The sequence below is a fragment of the Tursiops truncatus genome, chromosome 1 (genome assembly GCF_011762595.2).
Source record: "Tursiops truncatus isolate mTurTru1 chromosome 1, mTurTru1.mat.Y, whole genome shotgun sequence".
Taxonomy (NCBI): domain Eukaryota; kingdom Metazoa; phylum Chordata; class Mammalia; order Artiodactyla; family Delphinidae; genus Tursiops; species Tursiops truncatus.
The window spans coordinates 87350622-87371812 of NC_047034.1; the positions used below are offsets into that span (position 1 = coordinate 87350622).

At 57.3% G+C, this 21191-nt stretch overlaps 1 protein-coding gene across 7 annotated transcripts in view; it reads right to left on the reverse strand.

Moving 5' to 3' along the window:
- Positions 1–21191, reverse strand: part of KCNC4 (potassium voltage-gated channel subfamily C member 4) — a 50177-nt gene that overhangs the window by 26876 nt on the left and 2110 nt on the right. For 4 of the 7 annotated variants that reach the window (XR_004527856.2, XM_033862178.2, XM_033862170.2 and 1 more), the window contains exons 2-3: positions 9433–10369; positions 7216–7419 (exon numbers count right to left, since the gene is read on the reverse strand). Coding sequence is in view for 6 of the 7 variants with exons in the window: in XM_033862178.2 (XP_033718069.1) it covers positions 7216–7419; positions 9433–10369 (1141 nt within the window). In the remaining variant the exon portion in view is untranslated. Of the gene's footprint in view, positions 1–166; positions 7420–9432; positions 10370–21191 lie in introns of those variants that run through there. The other 3 variants (XM_033862156.2, XM_033862175.2, XM_033862165.2) reach the window with 3 other exon arrangements.

Genomic DNA, 21191 nt, shown 5'->3' on the forward strand with positions numbered 1-21191 from the left:
GTCTGGCTCTAAATGCAGGGGTTGGGCTGTACTGGTGATTCCTGGTGGGGGTGGGTTAGGAGTGTGTTGCATTTCTCAGGTGTTGGGGGTGGGGGAAGCCCGGGGAGGTCCCCACAGATACAGAAAGGAGAGGCGGAGGCAGTCACTCACACAGCGAGCACGGCAGGACGCTCCAGATGTCTTTATTGGGGCTTGAACACAGAATGACAGTCAAAGGCATGCAGACAGGGCGGCAGGGCCCAGCCTAGGCACACCTCAGACACACGAGGGGACAGCTTTAGAAAAGGACGACCAACACTAGGGAGGGGCAGGGCGGGCTGGGAGTGGGGAGGGAGGGCCGACGCAGGGGCAGAGGCCAAGGTCGAAGGGGGCACCTGGCCTCGGCTATTGCACGCATACTCTGGCCACTAGCCAGGAAGTACTGTATTGCAACTGGTCTCCGCTCGCCCGCAGCATTCCCTTCTCGGACCCCTGAGCCAGATGGGCAGACAGACCCCTTCCCTGCCCGTCCGCCCAGCAGCATCTTTGGAAACAAATGGACGAAGGCGACAGAACAAAAAACCAGAAATAAAAAAAGACGAAACACCCCCTCAGTCAAGGACACAGGGAAGGTGGAGAAAGGAGTGGAAGAAGGTGCGGAGGAGCCCCGGGAAGTCCCCCAACAACTGGGGCGTGGGCTGGGAGGTAGAGCCCCAATCTGGGATGGGGTGAGGCTAGTGGAGCAGTGACCCCAGGGGGCAATCTGGCCTTCCACAGGCCTCTGGACCACAGGGGAAACACTCCCAAGAGGGAGAGTCTAGCCGGGGACCACCCAGCTGGACTGGCAGTTCCCAGGTACACTTTTCCTGGGATATTCCACACACATATTCAGCAGAAACAAGGAATCAGTGAGGGGGAAGGGAGTGAGGGTGGGGGTGGGGCGAGGGCCTGGGGAGACACAGCCTAACGAAGAAGACAGACCACCAAGAGCACATGCACTACACACAGTAGTATAGTATGTATGAATATAGACACTATATGTGCATATATATCTCTTCAATGTACAACAGAACAAGAACATCAGACCCAATGGCTCTGGGCCCCGAGGGTCACATGGGAGGTTTCCCATCAGTCCTGTGCAATCAAGGATATCTGAGTCTTTCCCAGCGAAAGATTCTTGCCTGGGTTCCAGAGCTGCCCTAAGCCTCTGGCTTTCTGTCTGTCTGCCTGTCTCTCTCACGTTGGTGCCGCTTTAAGAGAGGGTGAGGACTTCAGCCTGGGCATAGTTGGACGAGAGGGCATCTTGGCAGGTCTCTGTGTTTAAAGAGCACAGGTGTGAGACACTTGGACACACACTTTCGGCTCAACATTGCCTTCTTGGGGGAGGTGGTGGGTAAGGAGTTCAGCAAAAGAAAGGGAGAAACAAAAAACGAGATGTTAGAAGGAAGGCAGCTGCTGACCTATAGGCAGTGGGTTGAGGAGTAGGCCAGGAGCGGAGCTGGAAGGTGTGGGGCCCAGAGCTAAGAGTCCAGGAAGAGTGGGGATAGGGAGGAAAGGGGGTGAGCCCTTCATCACCCCTCTGCCAACCCAGCACTGGGCCACGGTGACCCATAGGTGATGTTACAGCTTATCTCCGTGCCTGTTAGGTAATGAGCTCCAGGAACCAGGAGACCTTAGGCCCTCAAAGCTGCAGTGCAGTGGGAAGAGGGACCACAGCTCTGCAGCCTGGCATAGAGGCAGTGGGAGAGGTTCCTGGTAGGGTGGTGGCTCACAGCCCACAGGCCATCACCTGGGCTGCTGCCTGCCCAGCCTGTGCTCCCCCCTGACATAGCTCCATCTGCTGTCACCACCTGGGGCTAGTCCATTGTCCCAGGGAGCCGGTGAGGAAGGCTCCTGAGTGTGCTGCCGTGTCATGCCCAGTCCCCTTCCTCAATCTGGCAGGAACAGAGTCCCAGCAGCTGGAGGTCAGGAAGGACGACTGTGCCCATCTCAGGAGAGACAGCAGGAAACCCAACCCCTCAGTGAGCCCTTCTCGGCATCTCCTCCTCAGCCTGGGACGGCAGTGGTCTGGGCCTTCCCTTCCCCTACCTTCTCAACTGGGGCACAGGTAGGGCAGGCAGGAGGCTGCTGTGGGGGCAGGCATTATGCCAGAGAAGGCGATGTTCTCTGGCCAGGGCAGAGGGTCCCCCGTCTCCCAGGAAGCTCTGCGAAAGGGCAGCCGGAGCTGTTATGCAGACTCCCCTCTGACTCCCATGCAGTCTGGGCTCTGGGCGGAACAGGTACTTTCCCCTCTGGCTCCAGCTCCCAGCCACCCCTCTCAGAAGCCCTGGGGGCTGAGAAGTGGCCTCTAGGCTTGTCAGCAGCCCTGGTACAAACTGGAGGGGTAACAACTCCTAAGCGGGCTGCTTCCCTGATCTACAGGGAGCGGCCGGGCCCCAGCTGCAGGGGAAAGGCTGTTAGAAGCCAAAGTAATGGGTGGAGGTCCAAGTCCAGATCCAAGGTAAAGCAAACTGCACTCTCAGATTGTGGGTGGGAGGGAGAGCCCTCTCCTGAGGAGGGAGGCCCAAGGCCTGGGCAAGCCTGAGGCCCTCCCCAGGCAGGGCCTGGTGTACAGTGGGGCTCTGTAAACTCCAGGGCTCACTTTGCCCTTTCTGAGGGCCCTGAGAGGAGCTGGGGCAGGCAGCCTACTCAGCTCTCCTGTCAGCTCACGCTCAATCCTGTGTCAACCCTACAGAAGCCAGAGAGACAGGAGGGGTGTGTGGGAGCCCACCTCCCAAGGCACTAGGGGCTCCAGCCTGGCACTCCTGCATCATGTCGCCCGGAGACATCTGTGCCCACCACGGGGGTGCCGTGAGCATGCCCGTCCCTGTGGGAGGGAAGAGAGGGAAGGAGGCGGTGGGTGCCGTGGAAACTTGGGCTCCTGACAACTTGAGGGCTGCCACAGAAATAGCCGCCTCAGTTCCCTGAACCAGAAAGGCAAGTGAGAGGAGAAAATAGCTGTGGTGCCCATGCTACACCGGACACCCAGCTCCTTGTGTCCGTGTCAGAGCCAGGACCCCTGCACCAGGGAGCCCGGCAGGAGCAGGACCGAACCCATCCTCCCGGAGGAGAAGCTGGGTTCTCAGACTGGGCTGGAAGGGTAGAAGGTGCCCTGCTCCCATCCTGCTCTCCAGGGCTTCCCTGTCCATGTCCCCTTCTGAGGGGCAGTGACATGGATGCCCCTGTATCTTCTCAGCTCTTCTTCTCGTCATTCTGAGAGCAAGCAGGAGGCAGGCTCCACAGACCACAGCAGCGCTGGGGGAGCCGAGGACCCACCTTGCACAGACTTTTCTGGAAGGGATACTCCTGTGTCTGCCCAAGGCTGAAGAAGGCACTGAAATGGGGATGCTCCTGGAACAGGCTCTTCATCACCCCCCCCAACTCCATGAAACGGTCTGACCTTTCCGCCCAGCTCACCTTCTGGGGTGGCCTCCAGAGTCCCCAGCCTCCTGCCAAGTCCCAAAATGCTGTCTGGCGGTACCCATCTCTGCCCACTCTGGAAGGAGCAGACATGGACCTTCCTTAGTCATTCCCTCGACCAAGTTGCATAATCTGACTCTAAAAATTGCCAGGCACACGGCTCCGCTGCCAGGTCTAATTCCCATCAGGTGAAACAGGCAATGCCTCGGCTGAGGTGTTCCGAGCTCCCGGGCTGAGGAGGTCCTGGAGAGCCTGGCTGGTGCACTGGGGAGGGGCCCCCTGCGGCTCGGCCCACCCTGGGCGCGGCAGGCTGCCCGTCAGGGAGCTGGTGGGGGCAGGACGGCTTCAGTCCCTACACTTCCCCTCAGCTGCCCCTGCCCAGGGTGCACCCCTGCTCACTCAATGACTCACAGACCTGTTGTGCTCCCTGGCTCGTTAGGTAAATGAATACACTTAATTATAGAAATTAGATGAGTCTCCGGTTCTGGCAGCGATACAGAGCACAGAGGCTGGGTGGGAGCGGCAGGTGACTCAGAGGCAGGGCTGGGAGCTGGAGGGAGCAGCAGAGGAAGAAGAATTGTCGGGGAAGCAGAGGAAGCAGCGTGGCAAGCGATACTGCAGCTCGGGGTGCAGATGGGATGCTGGGCTCCGCTGCTGGGCGCCACCCCGAGAGGAGGACATCCCCGCGCCTACGCAGCCAATCCTTGGGCTCTGACTCTAGGAACTCCCACCTGCACCCCACGGCAGGCCTGGAGAACATCAGGTGGCACCGCTCCCCCAAGGAGTCAAGCCCTCACACACCGGCAGAGATGTCCCAGGGGACAGCCTTATTCCTGGCCGGTCTGGGTGTGGGATTGACAGACAGACAGACAGAGATGTTCAGTTGCAGGCTGTTTGGTTCCTGGTTGAAGGCCCCGAGGGATGGAAATGCATTTGCTGTGATCTAAGTGGGACCCTGCGGGGCAGGCTGGGCCCAGAGACACAGTCCTGGGGGTGACGGCACCCTCAGCTCAGGACGGGAGCGAGCGGGATAGAAGGCCTGCAAGTAATCTCTCCCTCACTCTCAGGTCCCAGAGCTGGACATTTTGGGGAGCTGGGTGCTGTGGAGGAGAGGCCTGGGGGCCTGAGTTCTCCTGAATCCTGCCTGGCTTCCGCAGGCCCCAGGAGGAACGAGGGCTGGAGGCATGTGAGTGTGCCTGTTAGCGCGCGTGCGCCCAGGGGCGGGGTGAGCCGAGGGTGCAGCTACGGGGCTGAGTGTCCAGGGGGTGGGCTGGTGAGGGCGTGGAAGGGGTGGGCGAGCAGAAGCTTTCTTGGAGGGTAGGGTGAGCTGTACCGCGATGCCAGTTGAGATAGCCCCAGACTGGTTCCAGCAGCTCCTGTTGTGCTGTTTAGACTCCGGGACTTTTCACAGCCTTGGTGAAGAAAAGGCACGTGGGTCAGAGGGGCACAGCTCCTTGCCTGAGATGCTCGATGGGATCCACGTTCCGGGGACCCTGCAGGGCGGGCAGCCCCGGGACTGGGTGGAAGGGTCTGGTCCCCCTGGGAAAGGCTCCCTGAGTTTCTCTGGTCTCTGGATGGACCCCTGGGCCCCACACTCAGCTGACCTTTGCCCTATCATTGTCCCCAGGTAGGTTTCCCTCCAGTTGCATGAAGCCCCTACAGCCCTCAGTACCCTCCTTGCTCAACCCTAATTGCCCTAATTAGCACTCACCACCTTCCTTCCAGGGAGTTCACCTTCAGTCACATGCACCTACAGGGTCACGTGGGGTCTGTGCTGGTGGCCGGAGGAGGCCTGGGCCCACTCACTCCTGGGCCTGAATGTAGCCCAGGTGCAGAGAAGTGTGGCGTGGTGTGGCACGGGGAAAGTTGCCGAGCGCGCACTGGGAGTTTGGCGATGCTAACTGCCACGCTTGCTTAGCAGGGCCTGTTTCCCAGCAACCCACCTGTTCCCTCTCGAAGGTCACTCTAATTGGCTGAGCTACATGCTTGTTGCCAAGAAGCAGTGTGGAGGCATCTTGAAAATAGAGCAGCCGGGCCCCACAAGCAGCCAGAGAGATACGACGTGGTGGGACGCAGGCTCCCCAGCCCCATGCGTGCACACACAGTCTCCTCCTCAGATGGGACCTGTTCCCCAGGCCCTCATGGTCCCTGTTCTGACTTGCAATCTCACAGCCTCCTGCGCACCACTACTTCCACTGAGCCCCTCACCACTCTGGATGAAAACAGGGGTGATCAGGACTCGGTTCTGTTTGCTCAAGTCCTACGTGGGGGGTGGGGTCCCCTTCACCCCACCTTCTACACCATCCACTTAGCGTGCTCCAGCCAGAGCAAGACTCTGGGTCTGAACTAGGACACAATGGAAGCCACAGCACGTTTGGGGTGGGGCAGGAGGGAGAGGCACATCCAGAGCCCAAGGAGTGGGCTACACAGAGGCCAGGGTTGACCAGAAGAACACAGAAGAGGGTGTAAGAGTCTGAGCACCATCCACCTGCAGCCCTTTAGCTGAGCCTCCGGGCCATCTCCAGGTTCCAGGTTGCTGCTCCTGCTTCTGCCACCCAATAGGACACATGCCCAGCAAAGCAGGACGCATACCTCTCAGGTCTTGGTTAGGGTCAGGGTGCCCTGGGGATCCCTTGGGGACAGTGGCGCTGAGGAAGCCAGGGAAAGGGACTGGGAAGGTATCCCTGGAGGCTGCCTGGGCTGGGCAGGCCAAGGGACATCCCTGGGGGGACAGAGACATCACAGGCTATTCCTACAGCAGCCACTGCCCCGCCTCACTCAACCTGCCTTTGGTCTGGGGTTTGGGGATGGCGGGAAGTGGCGGAGGGGTGTTGGGCTGAGAGAAGGTTAGTTAAGAAGGGAAGAGCTTTTTGCGGGGAGAGTTGGGGTTTATCCTGAAACTAGGCAGGCTGTTTAGAGAGATCAGGTCACAGCGACAAGGCAGGAAAAACAAAAAAGTGACAAGGAGCTAGGCAGAAGGGACACTTGGCCTTAAGAGCCCTGGCTCTCAGCCACCACTGGCTCTCAACCATCCCTAATCATTTCGGTCCCACTTTTTCAGGCCAGGAATCCCTAGCTCCACTGACCAGCTTCTGCATGGGGTCTGCTGATGGCATTTCAGCCTTCCCTTGAACTTGCCAAATCCTTCAGAACGCACTTCAGAGGGGAACCACTCTCCCTGTCCACCCCTCCCCCTGGTCACCCTTCTGGCTCTACCCAGAGTGAACAGTTCCATCTCAGGGGCTTGCAGATTTCGGCTGCAGAACCCCCAGTGCAAGACGGAGGAGGTGGGCCTGAGCCAGGCTCTCTGAAGACCTCACACCAGCACCCCGCTCTTACCCTGACTCCTGAGTGTGTTGGCATCTCCCAGGACTACTTACCTGGGGAAGCCTGAGCTGTGTTTAAGGGAGGCCTAGGGGAAGGCTGGCAATGGCCATGAGGAGCCAGGCCTGAAGACCACAGCAGGAACCGGAGGAAGAGAGGCAATAAAATGGAGGGGGCGGCAGGAGCCTCGATCTGGGGTCCCCTCACCCTCTAGCACTTGTCTTCCCCTGGGGGAACCCAGGGGGCTCTGTGTATCTTCTGGGGATGCTGCAGGCCTTTCTAATCCAGGAACTGGAATATCAGGGGACCCATCCTAAAAGCGAGGGTGCATCCGAGGCAGAGGAGATGGTGTCCATGGCCTCAGAGGAGGAGGAGACCTCAAGCTCCATGGGGGACACTGGGGAGACTCAGCTCCGTGGGGGCTAACCCCCTGCCCAGCCTGGGGAGCCATACCTTTCCGGACACTACCATCGGCACAGGCAAAGTCCCCAGCGCTGAGCAGGAAGCAGGCAGCTGCCTTCTTGTTTCTGTCTCGGGTGCCGGAGCGTCGCAGGGCCCGGCGCTCCTCCGGAGTGCGGGCGGAGGCCAGGGGCTGGGTGAGGCCGGCTCCCTCCTCGTCTGACAGCACCGCGCTGGCATCGCCGTTCTGCTTGGAGTCTAAAGGGGCAGACAGAAGGAAGGCTGCATGAGGGCTAATCCCAGACCTAAAGCATCACTTACCCAACCCGAGGGGAGAGTGTTGCCGGAGCCAGGGAGTGGGTCTGGTCCTGAGGGGCAGGGGACAGGATGCGGGCTTCCCTCCCAGCCTCGGCCAGGGCCACAGATACCCTAAAAGCAGGGATTCCCCAAGTTGGCCCTTTGAGATCAGTCCAAGGCAGGCAGCAGAGTCGGCTTCTGCCCTGGGTCTGGCTCAGGCTGACACGCGGATGAGTTTGCATTCCCTAGGAGAATGTCTGGCTTGTTGGGGTGAGGGTAGCACTGCCAGGGCTAAACTGTTAGTGTGGCGTCCGCAGCTGTCTTCCTGGACCACCCGAAGGCACTTGTTCACCAGGCATCCAAGCCAGAGTCAGTGCCTGAAGGATTTAAAGCCCTGTGCTCTCGGGGCTCCCCTGTGTCTGGGGAGGACCCCGAGGGGAAGAGGCTGCAATTCAGCTCCTACTGCTGTGGGCTCTAGTCCCACCCCTGCTCCGCCAGGCACGCAGCAGCACAGATGAAGCCGAGCCCTGGGATCTGGAGAAGGGGCGCTCCTTGGTCTGAAGGCAGTGGCCAGGGATGCCCTTTCGTGACCGAGCAGTTAGGGTCAGGCTGAGGAATGGCTCGTGGCGCCGTAGGTATTGCGGAGCCAGCCTAGGGACTTGTACATTTTGATATTAAGTTACTCTCTCTGAGCCCTGAATGGACCTCAGGGTAGAGCTGAAATTCCCTGGGGTACTGGCTGGGAGATTTATGTTCAGGGATTGGGGAAGACGGTACCATCTTGGTGGGGGAGAAGAGGGGGGCCTAATGGGTACTGCTCCATCAAGGTCTTTGAAAGACCCGGGCCCTTGAATGACCCCAGGGAGTGAGTGGCTCCAGCACGTAGGATGGGCACCCACCAGCAGGCCACAGGTGAATGTCCCAAGTCAGGCACCTCCCCACAAGGACGAGTCCCACTTTGCCCCCAGAGCCGAGACAGGAGCTGCTCCCTTAGTCTCCTGGCACCACCCCACCCCCCGCTCCCCAACGGCCTGGTATCTGACGGCCCCCCCATGCTAGGAATCCCATACCTCCCTCAGGAGCCCATCCCGTACCTAACAGTTGGGTTCCCACTCTCCAACCTAACTTCACGCTGCTGTGGGTGAAGCCAATTTCCTTTCACTCTTGACTCAGGTAGAAGCAAGCTTTCCTGGGGTGGCCTTTCTCATCCTTGAAGAGCACGATTCAGACCCTCAGGTCGTCCCGTTCCAGGATGCAGCTACCAGTTTCTTCCACCTTTCCTCTCCCCTCTCCCAACACTGCCTGGGCTGCTCCCTCTTGGTTCCCTTCCGTCCCATGTTAAACCCCGAGCCCAGGACTCAGTCTAGCTTGTGCCAAACAGAAGGCAGACTCCCACTGCCATTACGTTATCACATTTATCAGGCCAAGAGACACTAGACTGGAACGTTTGGAAAGAAATGATTCATGTGTTGACTCTCCTCAGAAGAACAGCTGCCCGACTCTCCAGCTAATAAAGACAGCGCCCGATATTTGTAAAGTGGTTTTAACTTCTTCAAGCACTTTCATGTCCATCATTCGTTTGGGTCTCGTCAAAGTCGGGGTAAGACATTGACAGCATTCCCGTTTTACAGGTGAGGAGTCTATGCCCAGAGAGGGTGAGTGACTGGCCTGTGGGCACACAGCATAATGGCCAAGATGGGATTAGAAACCCAGGCTTCTAATTTACAGCCCCACGCACTGCCCAGAGCAGCCTAAATTTAGGGGGATACTCACTCCACAGAGCCTGATGTTCAGGAAGCTATCAGAGAATAGATATTCAGCCTCCATACTGTGCCCTCATAAAGGCACACTTTATATTTCGGGAAGCCCAGAGCAATAAAAGCACAATCCCAAGTTCCAAGGGCTGAGTTTCACCTGGGAACTCCCCTGGCCACTGGGGGAGAGGTGGCTTTCCTTCCCAACCCCCAATCTCACCTGCCCGTTTCCTCTCAACCACACCCTCTTCTGGGGCAGGGGGGCTGGCATCACTGTAGGTACTGTCCCTGGGCGAGGTCTCCTGCGACTTGCAGTAAATGGGCGACTCCAGCTGGGGCGGCCGAGGCACGTGCTTCTTCCGTTTCTTGGGCAGCTTCTGCTTGGCCATGGCCAGAGAGTAGTACATGCCGAAGTTGTTGACAATGACAGGCACGGGCATGGCAATGGTGAGCACGCCGGCCAGTGCACACAGCGCCCCCACCAGCATGCCTGACCACGTCTTGGGGTACATGTCCCCGTAGCCCAGCGTCGTCATGGTGACCACGGCCCACCAGAAGCCAATGGGGATGTTCTTGAAGTCGGTGTGATCATTGCCCCGCGGGTCGGAAGGCCTGGCGCCGATGCGCTCCGCGTAGTAGATCATGGTGGCGAAGATAAGCACGCCCAGGGCCAGGAAGATGATGAGCAGCAGGAACTCGTTGGTGCTGGCGCGCAGGGTGTGGCCCAGCACGCGCAGCCCCACGAAGTGGCGCGTAAGCTTGAAGATGCGCAGGATGCGCACGAAGCGCACGACGCGCAGGAAGCCCAGAACGTCGCGAGCCGCCTTGGACGACAGGCCGCTCAGCCCCACCTCCAGGTAGAAGGGCAGGATGGCCACGAAGTCGATGATGTTGAGCAGGTTCTTAACGAAGTCCAGCGTGTCGGGGCAGCACACGATGCGCACCAGGAACTCCAGCGTGAACCACAGTACGCACACTCCCTCGATGTAGGTCAGGATGGGCTCCGTTTCCACCTCCCGCCGGAAGCGCACACTGGTAGTATTCCCCACCCTGTGGATCTCCGTCACGTTGCGGTCGATGTTGAAGGCCTCGTGCGTCTCCAGGCAGAAGGTGGTGATGGACACCAGGATGAAGAAGAGAGAGGCAAAGGCCACCACCTATGGGCGGGGAGGAGAGTGAAGGCAGCTGTCACGGACAGATGCACCCAGCAGGGACTGGGCCCTCGGCCCGTAGAGGGAGGGGCCGTGGGTCACCAGGCAGTCTGTTAGGTGGTGAGAGGTGGGATTAAGGTACACAGTCAGGGGCTGGAATTCCCTCCCCAAAGGGTCTTCATCCCTCTGCTTGCGTGCTTTAAGGCAGTATGTCCCAATCCTTGTCATGGTGCACAGAAGTTAGAGGCTGCCTTTAGCTGGAAGGAACTGAACAGAGGACTATAGCTGCCTGGCCCTGCCTACTGCCTAGCTCTGCCCACCTCTAACCTGATTGTGCTTTGAGGCTTCTCAAACTGTAATGGCTGTATAAATCCTCCAGGAACCTTGTTAAAATGCCATTCTGATTCAGGAGGTCTGGGGCAGGGCCTGTGATTCTGCATTTCTAACAAGCTTTCAGGTGAGGCTGCTTGCCCACAGACCACACCTCAAGTAACTAGGCTTTAAGGCAGTAAAGTGACCTGGACCACCAGCGTAAGCATCACCTGGGAACTAGTTAGAAATGCAAAGCCTCGGGCCCCACCCCAACCTACTGAATGACAAATGCTGGGCGGAGGGTCCAGTAATGTTTCAACAATCTTCCAGATAATTCTGATACACACTAAATTGCAAGGCCACTACATTAAGGGATATGCCTAGAGGCAGGGGGCTGGCATTCTACCTATTAAGCTCCGGCCATGACCCACCTCCTCAAGCCCCAAGTCCCAGCCCCTCCTGCCTGCCTCTCACCCTAGGATGTCTGAGCCGACTGCCCAGACAGTGAGAAGCGTCTGAAGAAAGACAACCTGCTCCGGGGCAGGAGACAGGGTAGTCTGCCCAGAATAGCCACCCTCCCCTTCCCGAGAACTGACATTTCCTGGGACACTGAGCGCCAACAAAAAATAAACTGCACCCATTGGGATCAGAGTGTGGCAACAGCTGATCTGGACAGCTGCTGGGATCTCGGCTAGAATGATGACAGCAGCACTCAGCAGAGGAACGGCTGGGTTTAAGTGTCCAATCATTATGAATGGAGATGAAATGCATGTGTAATAACACCAATTACGGAGCCTTCATCTGTTATTCATGTGATGCCATTCACCACTGTCAGGGTGCTCCTTGCTGGAGTCCATGCCCCCTGCTGTTGTCTGTCCTGCTTGGTGGGTGGGGATGGGCTTCCTCCCTGAGCAGCAGGCTGAGCTGATAGATGAGGGAGGACTGTGGCCCCACGACCCCTTGGCAACCCCCATTGCCTGCCCCACTCTGATTTCCACCTGGCCATGGCATTGCCCCGTCTAACGATGCCTCTCAGAGATGCTTTCCTCCCTGGGAGTCTGCACCAAGACGGGTGAGATGGGTGGGCACAACTTCTTCTTCGTACTGCAAAACACCAGTGGAGAATACAGGGGGATCTGGGAAAATGAAGCAAGAAGTAGCACCTCCAAGGGCGTCTGGAGCAGGAGCGAGTCTGAGGAGGGAACTTTGGGAATGAACATTCATTACCCATCTATTCTGTGCCTGGCATACTTGGGCACTCTATACGTGTTATCACCTTCAGTCCTTCCTGTGAGGTAGGCCCCATTATCCCATTTTCCAAAGGAGGAACTGAAGATCAGAGAGGTTATGTACTTGCCTAAGGTCACACAGCCTGGAAGGGATGGAAACCAGACTTGAACTCAGCACTGTTTAACTCAGGGGCCGTACCTTCTCTTCACACCTCCCAGGCAGGGTCAATTCACAGACCCAGGAAAGTCTTCTCTGAATTACCAATACTGCTCCCAGCCAGCTCCCTGATGACTGCTATTTCACTCTTAGGAATGTGTACCTTTGGCTTGGGACAGACACCCGCCACACAGTAAGACTTATTTGTACTTGAACACGGACAGGTTGATCAGATAACGGCAAGTTAGGAGAAGCAGGGTAGCAGACCACAGACACGCTTTTCCACTTGACAACTCTGCCTGGAGCTTCTCTTGCCTGCTTCTCCCCCCACCCCCAACCCCTCCCGCCCCCCCCCCCCCATGAAGGTGAATTTCAAGTTCCCTTGCTGGTTTCAGTTTTCTTCCCCTGAGAAATGGGCTGTCAAGACAATACAGGTTGACATGGGCATTAGGCAAATAGCTCCAGCCTATGGGCTCTCGAGGGCCATCCAGAGATGAGGCGGTGGAGGCACCTGTCCAGTGGCCACGGTGATGCGGGGAACCCCGAGTCCTGGCACCGCCCTCCCACGCAGAGGGCATTGGAGTCAGGGGTGGGGTCAGCACATCCCAGATCTGCCAGGAACCCTGGGAAGCAGAAGCTGGTGCTCTTCTGAGGAAAAGTTAGCCAGCAGAGTTGGCCCACCTGGGAGCCCAGCGTGAAGTTAATTGGTGATTTGGAAAAACAAGTTCAGGAAGAGCTGCCACGGGGCTGAGTAGAGGGCACAGGGAGGGGAGGGGAGGGGAGGGGAGGGGAGGGGAGGGCGGGTGCTGTGGCCAGGGCCACTCTCTCACCAGCAGGGCCAAGGTGCCTTCCTCAAGTCTACCCCAAGGGCTCCTTCTGCAGCAGGCCCAGTGGGTGCAAACCACTCCTCCCTCCTGCATTAGGGAACAACCCCCTGAATTCCTGCAGTGTTCACTCATTTTTTTTTTTTTTAAACGCAGAACCATCCCATCTACTTACTTCTACCCCTCACTGCCACCCTCTCAGAGGATGCGGACAGGGAAAGGGGGGCCACATGTGTCCATTTCTCAGGGGCAACAGAGGCACGAGACAGGGCAAATGACTTGTTGAGGATTAAACTGAGGCCAGGTCTCTTGATGCACAGCTCAGAGCTCTTTCCTCTTGGCCTCTCTGACCAAACAGATGGGGACAATCCACTCCTCCCTGATGAAACCTACACGGGGCCTCAGTCTCCCTTGTGGCCCCTCCAGGCTGGTCCCAGGAAGCCCTCACTCCCTGAGCAGATAGGTAGACCTAAGGCCGAGCGGTGATAGATGCAGGTACCCCTTCAGGGCCCTAAATTATTCCCCAAGCCAAGTTATTTTGTAAGTGGTGGCCCTGCTTGCAATCGGTGCCTTTCACCGGGGCTTTTCCCTTTCGTGGCAGGGATACTGCTTTCATTCTGCTTTCAACCCTTGACTGGGACCTGAAAGGGACCAGCGAGGAGGCGGCGGCTGCAGCAGCATCGCCCAGCTCAGAGGTCAAGGCCTCACACCTGAGCCTCCTATCCAGTGCCCCCACCCCCCAACGCTGGCCCATCCTGCGAGGCTGGCAGGGCCCCTCAGAGCGCTCCCCATCGGCCCCTGCAACACATGGGGCTGTGCAGCCTCGGGGAGCTGAGACTGAGGGCAAAGGAGAGCTAAGGAGCCCTGGAGTCAGCTGCCTGGGTGCCTCATCCCGGCACTGCTACTCAGTGAGGGAAACGGTGCACTCTGTGCCTGTTTCCTCGCTACAAAATGGGACACTACTAGTGCCCCCACTAGTGTTACTGTAGGATTAAATGAGCTCCTACACAGCAAGTGCCTGGCATACAGTAAGTGCTCAATAAATGGTGACAGAGCTGAGGAGGCGAGGGGGCCTCCGTGAACACCCGCGCGCAGCTTCTGAGGACGAGTTGGATCTGGAGCCCAAAATATCACAAAGCCTTTGCTTCACAGAAGAGAAAGGGACTCGGAAGGTCATTGAATTCAGTTCCCTTTCTGCTGTTTTATAGGTGATGAAACTGAGACCTGGGGAGAAGTGACCTGCCTGGTTCCCATGGCCGAAGCTGTCCGTTCTTTCCACTGTGTGGGGACAGAGGCATGGATTCTGCTGGAAGTCAACACTGCCCAAGCAGGGACTTCCCTGGCGGTCCAGTGGCTAAGACTCTCCGCTTCCACTGCGGTGGGCGTGGGTTCGATCCCTGGAGGGGAAACTGGCATACTGCATGCCGCACGGTGCAGCCAAAGAAAACAAAAACCGAAACTGCCCAAGCAGAAGACCGCTTGTGTGGACTAGTTCAGCCAGCAGCAGCCCCTCTCCTGCCAGCTGGGAGGATACAGGAGGGTCCTAGCCTCTCTGAAGGACAGTGCTACTCCTTCGAGCTTCCTGCTCCCTTGGGCCCCTCACACTGGCTGGCTGTATCCTGTTGGGGACCCATCTGTCTCCAGAGACCCAGGTGTTTCAGCTGGTGAGCCAGCCCCATGACCAGCCTCCTTCACTGAGCTCATCCCACGACTGTCTTTGGCGGTAATGTAAAGTCACACACTTCTGGACGCAAGTCCGGCTCTGCAACTTACTGCCCAGATCTTGGGCAAGTTACTTACCCTCTCTGAGCCTTAAGGATCTTTGTTCATAAAATGGAAAACCGAGTACCTACTATGTGCCAGACACTGTTCTGGGTGCTGTGGAACAGTAGGAAACAAAACACCCCTGCCCCTTAGACCTTCCATTCCAGTGGAAGGAGACTGTCAACAAATAAGTAGAGTATGTCAGATGGTACAAGAGGGAGAAAAATAAAGAGAAAGGAACGTAAGAAGTGTGAGGGTGGGGGAGCTATTTCAAATAGGGTGGTCAGGCAAGGCCTCAGTGCCAAGGTGACATTGAAGCAGAGACCTGAAGGAGTGAGGGAATGAGTTATGTGAAGATCCAGCAGAACTCCAGAGGCAGCGGGAACAGGCAGTGCAAAGGCCCTGAGGCTACCAGCATACTTCATGTATTGACGGGATAAGAGTACCTATCTTATAGGGTTATTTTGAGGATTAAAAGAAATGATGTTTGTAAAACTTAGCACCGAGCCTAGAGTGGCTCAGAAATCTGGCAGAGGCTGGGTTGGGGGGGTGGGGAGGAGGTGACAGACACCAGTCATTGGGAACTGCATACAATCAGCAGGCGCAGGGGAGGGGAGCCCAAGGAGGAAGGGCCAAGGAGACAGATGGACAGATAAACATAAGAAGACTCATGCCCAAAAACCTATATTAAGGATGAAGTGTAGGAGAAGAGAAATTTGAGAACACAGCCAAAGACACTTGCAGAGGAAGATCTGAGGGGATGGGATGAGGAGCTGAGCCTTCTGGGGAAGTGAGATCCTAGTGCCCAGGTGGTGCTGGAAAGGGAGTGGGCAGCCCTGCGGGCTGAGAAGCAGGGAAGGAGAGGAAGTCTGCCAGGCAAGGCATCTCTAAGCTGTCCCTGGGCTCCTGGGTGAGGACCTGTACTATGATGCCCAGGTCCCAGCCGAGGGACCCCAGCTCCTCTCCCTTCATGGGCTGCCCAAGAGCAGAACCTGGCTGGCCCTGGGCCTTCCCATCCTGAGCCAGGACCCTCTGGTTCCGGTGTCAGAGCCAGCCTCTACCATGCCCAGCCCCTGCCAAGCTAGCACCTGGGGCCTCTCAGGGCCACGTGGCTGCCTAGAGCCCATGAGTCCCAGAAGGAATTCAGGCCAGTCCACGTCACCGGCCGAGAACTTATCCAGAAAAATGCAATTCCAGGTTCTTGCCTATCTGTCGAAACACCCCTGCCCCTTAGACTTTCTGTCCCATGCTGTCCTCTCTCTGCTCTGGCTGGTCGCCTGGCCAGGAAATTCCCTTCTTCACTAACTCTGCATGGTTAGGCACTACCCACACTGAATATTTATTTATATATTTATTTATAACTGGCTTCCTTCTAAAAATTATTTAAGGAAGCTAAGTCACTATCACGCAGGGCCTACCCAGTTTAACTTCTGTTTCCTTGTTGAAGCTTCCCTGCATACCAGCCCCCCTCCAAACAAAACCTCATCGCACACAGAGGTGGGACTTATCACTTGCCCCTCTCACCTTCCACTGAACTTCATGTTTTAAGACTACTGTGGCCCCTCTCCTGATCTACCTTGTATTATTATTACCATTTCTTGTCACTCAGTTTTCCCCAGCTGCCACCTACTCCACCTGATGTGGTTCTCTTTAGGAACAGGGACCACCTCTAACTCGTCTTTCTATGTATAGAGGCCAGCCTGGCGTCTGGCAGGTAGTAAGTGCTCAATAAATGCTTCCTGAATGACTGAAGCCAAGGTGACTGCCTGCCCCCTCTCCTGGTCCTGGGGAGCCTGTCACGAGGAGAGATCATCTGTCTCACTCACTGGGACTAGAGGTGACAAAGGGATGCCTAGGAATCCCTCCAGGCACCTGGGCTCTCAAGACTCTGCGGCTCTCAGGGGTGGGTCAAGCCAGTTGCCTGATGGGGACCCCTGCCGGGGGCCAGTAACCTTCACCCAGCCCAGAGAAGTCTCCAGCAGGGAGCTGGGCCAGGTCGTGGCAGGCTGGCTGCCGAGGAACAAAGTTGGCTCGAGTACCCTTGCGCTCAGCATCCCAGGCTGACGCGGACCACAGGTGGAGGTGAAGGGCCTGGGGGCTCCCGGTTCCCAAGGCCCAGCCGCCTAACTCTGTTCCTGCCTGCTCTTCCCCCAACTCTCCAAAATAGCCCAAGTTTATTTTATCCCTTCCCCCACTTTACACCCCACCCCAAACGGAGACAAACAGAAACACCTCATCATCCAGAGACAAGATGTTCAGAGACAAATGTTGGTCTGTTCAGAACAAGAGAGGAAAACAGAAAACAAACCCAGGAGGAGACTGGGAGGCTGCCTCAGGGCAGGGCTGGGGGAGGCCTGCAGCCCTCGGCCTAACATTGCTCCTGTTCCCGGGAAGGCGGTAGAGGGGCTGCCCTGGGGCATGCTGGCACTGCGACCCTAAGGGTGCCGCGGAAGCTGGGGCACCCAGTCTCCTGGGCTCAGGTTCCTGGCCCTTCCTCACCCAGAGGGCATGGGACTGCGGGTCCTGGCCCTCACTCAGAAGCCTGTCATGCCCACCGACTGGCTGGTCCCAGGCAACACCCAGGCCGGAGAAGCTGGGGCCTTCAGATGGGGTGAGCAGGAAGCGAGCTCTGCATGTCCTTCTTAGAAGGCCTCGGTTTCATTCCTCTGCCTGGGCCACGGAACACCTAGTCTCTTCTCTTAACCAAGCCCCCTTTCTTTTTGTCCTATAAAAAGCCCCACAGTGAGGGAAAGAAAGAGAAAGCAAGCTCAGGTGTGAGCAATTCTAGGGAGCAAGGAGACAGAGCCTTTAGTTTGGAGGGAGAAGTGAAGGAAGGGATGGGAGGAGAGCAGAAGGGCCCTCCCCTCCCGAAGGGCCCTCCTGAAGTCAGGGGCCCTCTCCAAGCAGAAGCCCCAGGAGGCGGCCGAAGCCGGGGACAAGCACAGACGTGGATGCACAAGATCTGGGCTTGGATCCTAGTTCTACCACCAGCTATGCGACCTTGAACAAGCCCCTCTGGGTCTCCGTTTCCTTCTCTGTAAGCTGAGGTTAATAATCCCTGCCTCACATGGGTCAGATAAGGTATTAGAAAAAAGTGCAGGTGTGCCAGCACCTGACAACTGGCACAGCGGATGCCCAAGCAGTGTGAAACCCCAGCTGCAGCTGCCTCTTGGGGCAGTGGGATCCCGTGGGGTCACCTCCTCTACTCAGAGGGGAAACGCCATGAGAAAACTCAATCTAGGTACTGATTTAGCCAAAGGAGAGCTATCATCCTTAATAGGGCTGATAACTGGACTAAAGCCAGCTCAGCCCCTGGGACCTCTGGAGACTGGGGATGAGGAAGGTGAGTGTCCCAGGGTCCCATTCATCAGGCCTCCTGTCTGCCCTCAGAAAAGGAGGAAGGCCTGATCCTAGAGCTCCGGTTGCTGCCCAAACCCTGACTGGTCCGCCTCAGTCTGGCTGGGAAGCCACCCTCGCCATTGCTGAGCCCTCCCTCTGCCTGGGACCATGGGCAGTGGGCAGAGGGGGACAGGACCAGCCTGCCTCCTGTGCTTGCTCCCAGGTCAGGCCATGGGAACAGAACCACAGCAGCAGCTGTCCGTGGACCCAGCCGCTGTGAAGGGAGCAGGGTGAGCACCCAGGCTGGAGCCTGCCTGAACAGGAATGGCTCTGCGGGCCAGGCCGGTAGCTAGGCAACAGGCTCCCATAATCAGCTCAATTCACTTTCCGTTTGTATCTGTTTTGTTCCTGTCATAACGCACTACTCAAATGACCAGCTGCTGTATGCAAAGAGATGCCCGGGGCAGCGCCCTGCTCCTCTGCCCTTACTGGCCCTCGGTGAGCGCCCCAAGCCCACCGCAGTGCTGCAGGCCCCTCCCTCTTCCTCCAGGGAGGCAGAGGGAGGAGGCCGAGGGAGGGAAGGTATGTGCACAGACCCAGGGGACAGCACAGGGGCAGGGGGTATTATTGGCCTGGTGTAAACAGAGCAGGGCGGGCATAGCCCCAGAACCCCAGCACCTCAGACCCTCAGGCCTGGAGGCATAACCGAGTAAGTGTCCCTTCTGATGTCCCCAACTGCCCCTGGTTTTCTGATGTCATCCACGGGAGGTACAAAACCTCAGGCCACCTCCCAGACCAGAGTAACGAACGATCCACCTCAAAAAACAGCCGCCTTCAGTGGCAAGAACATGTTATCACCCGAGGAGCAAGGGCTGGGTAGCGAGGGAGCCCTGGCTTTGAGTCACAGCCCACAGCTCTCTAGCTGTGCGACCTCAGGCAAGTTGTTTACCCTCTCACAGCCTCAGTCTATTAAATGGGGATAATACCTCCGCTGTAAGTTTACTGGGAGGATTAGAGATTAACGCAAAGTACCTGCATGGTGCGCTAAATAAATGGTGGTTGTTTATCAATGAATTTTTTAAACTTTTGTATTCTCCCCTGTATGTCCCAGGAACAGCTGAAGGCTTGCCTTTGCCTGTGCCTCTCAGCAGGAGGCAAGCCCCTTCTGGCACGAGTGCCACCAAAGCTCCGTATGGCTGTGCACACCAGTACTAACACCCAGACGGCAGGCTACTTGGGGTGATTTGCCGGCTCTGTTATTTATTAGTTAAGGATCTGTGACGACACTTAACACCCCTGAATCCTGGTTTCTTCGTTAAGTGGGAAGAATTTACCCAACCCAGCCCCAAACTTCTGACCTCAACTGGATTGCCCTGGCTGCTGTGATTCCACATCCAAAGGGCCAAGTATCTTGGGCTCCTGGAGGATTTCCAGGGGCTGACCAGGCTCTGAGCTTACTCAGAGAGCCCCGGCTGGACCACTCTGCGGTGAGTTGAGGAGAAAATAAACTCACTGATGGTGCAGTCCTTTGGAATCAAAGGGGGAGGAACCTGAGCAGATGAAAAGTCCTCAGAGGCCCCAGAATGCTCGGTAATAGGGCCCCTAAGCACCTCATCTCATTCCTGCCTCCCTGGCTTGCCCCCTTTGCCCCACTCCATCAAGCTAAATCTGCCTTCTCCTCCCCCACCCCCAACTTCGAAAGAGCCTGAAGGATCTGCACTTGTCTCTGCCCTCCTGCACACAGCCAAGAGCGAACACGTAGCAGGGTTAGAGGACTGCATGAGAAGCCCATGGGACTCACAGCCAGCCAGGGCAAACAGAAGCGGCACCCTAGCTTTGCTCTCAGTCCCAGAAAAAGGTCCCCACCTTCCAGTGGCTGCCCTGGGATGGTACGCCTCAGCCACTGAGCCCTCTGCTCCTCCCTCCTCTTCCATGCAGGAGATGCATGTGCCCTGGTAGAGCATTTATGCCAGCCTAGCCCCTCCCTGCAGCCCCGTTTCCCAATCTCCTGCCCTCCCCTGGGGGAGTGAGGGGAGTGTAACTTTTTCTGCCATGACTGGGTTGAGGCCCAGCACAGGAGGTGCTGGGGAGTGCGGCAGGGCTCTGAGACTCACTAACATGACGACTTGGGATGCCAGAGGAAACTACCAGCTTCCACAGCAGGGGGCAGTCCCCAGAACCAACATATCACGCAGCTCTTTCCTGTCTCCCAGACAGACCCCAGCCAGGCTTCAGGCTGCCATCCATGAGATCAGACACCAACCCCCAGGGGTCTCTTTTTTAAAGAATCTAAAGCCATCCTTCATGGGTGTTTTTTTCTTTTTAGATGCCCAAGCCTACCTTCCCCTCTACCCGCTTCCACCTAAGCGGGTTAGAGGAAACTGGATTGACTTGGGGAGGGGATGGTGGGAAGGGACTAGATCTTGCCTAAATCAACCTACACTTCTCCCCCCTGCCCCCATCCCCATCACCTATTTCAAGCAGTAACCTGAACCAGGGCTTTCTGGGAAGCCAGTTTGTGCTGCAGTAGAAAGAAAGAAGCGGCAACAAATCTGGGACCATCACCAGGCAGCCTGTGGCTGGCCACTGGCCGCGGGAGCCCCAAGGGCCCGCAACATTAGGCTCTTCCTGTCTGACTCTCCCCTCATCCCCGCAGAGGCCAGGATAACCCAGGTGTCCAGGAAGCCTCAGGGGCGTGGCGTGGGGCAGGCATCTTGACTTATCTTCCTGGGAAAAAGAAGGGCTCTCCCAAACCTGGATGAGAGGCCTGGGTTCTGGTCCCAGTTCTGCCTGTTACGGCTGAAGAGGCTGAAACCCGTGGCCCCTTCTCTAGAACTCATAGTTCCCAGCACACTGAGCTGCTGGGAGGATTTCAACGAGATGGGACACAAGGAACTGCCACAGTAGCCACTTACACTCTAGTTTTTTCCCCCAAATCCTGCCTGACTCCAGCACAAGGCCCCACTCCAGTTCTCCAGGACTCTGTCCTTCAGAGGAATTGGGGGTAGATGTAGAGAGGCCACCTGTGCAGGAAGAAGGGGGTGGAAGAGCTCAGCTAAGAGCACCCCACTCGCTGGGAGGGGGATGCCTTAAAGCAGGAGCTGGGATTAGGTCCAGTAGTAAGTCAGGAGCGCAAAAGTGTGCAATCTCCTGAGGAAGCGTTGGGGGCGAGGATGATTCCCCTGGGGGCCCATGGAAAGCAG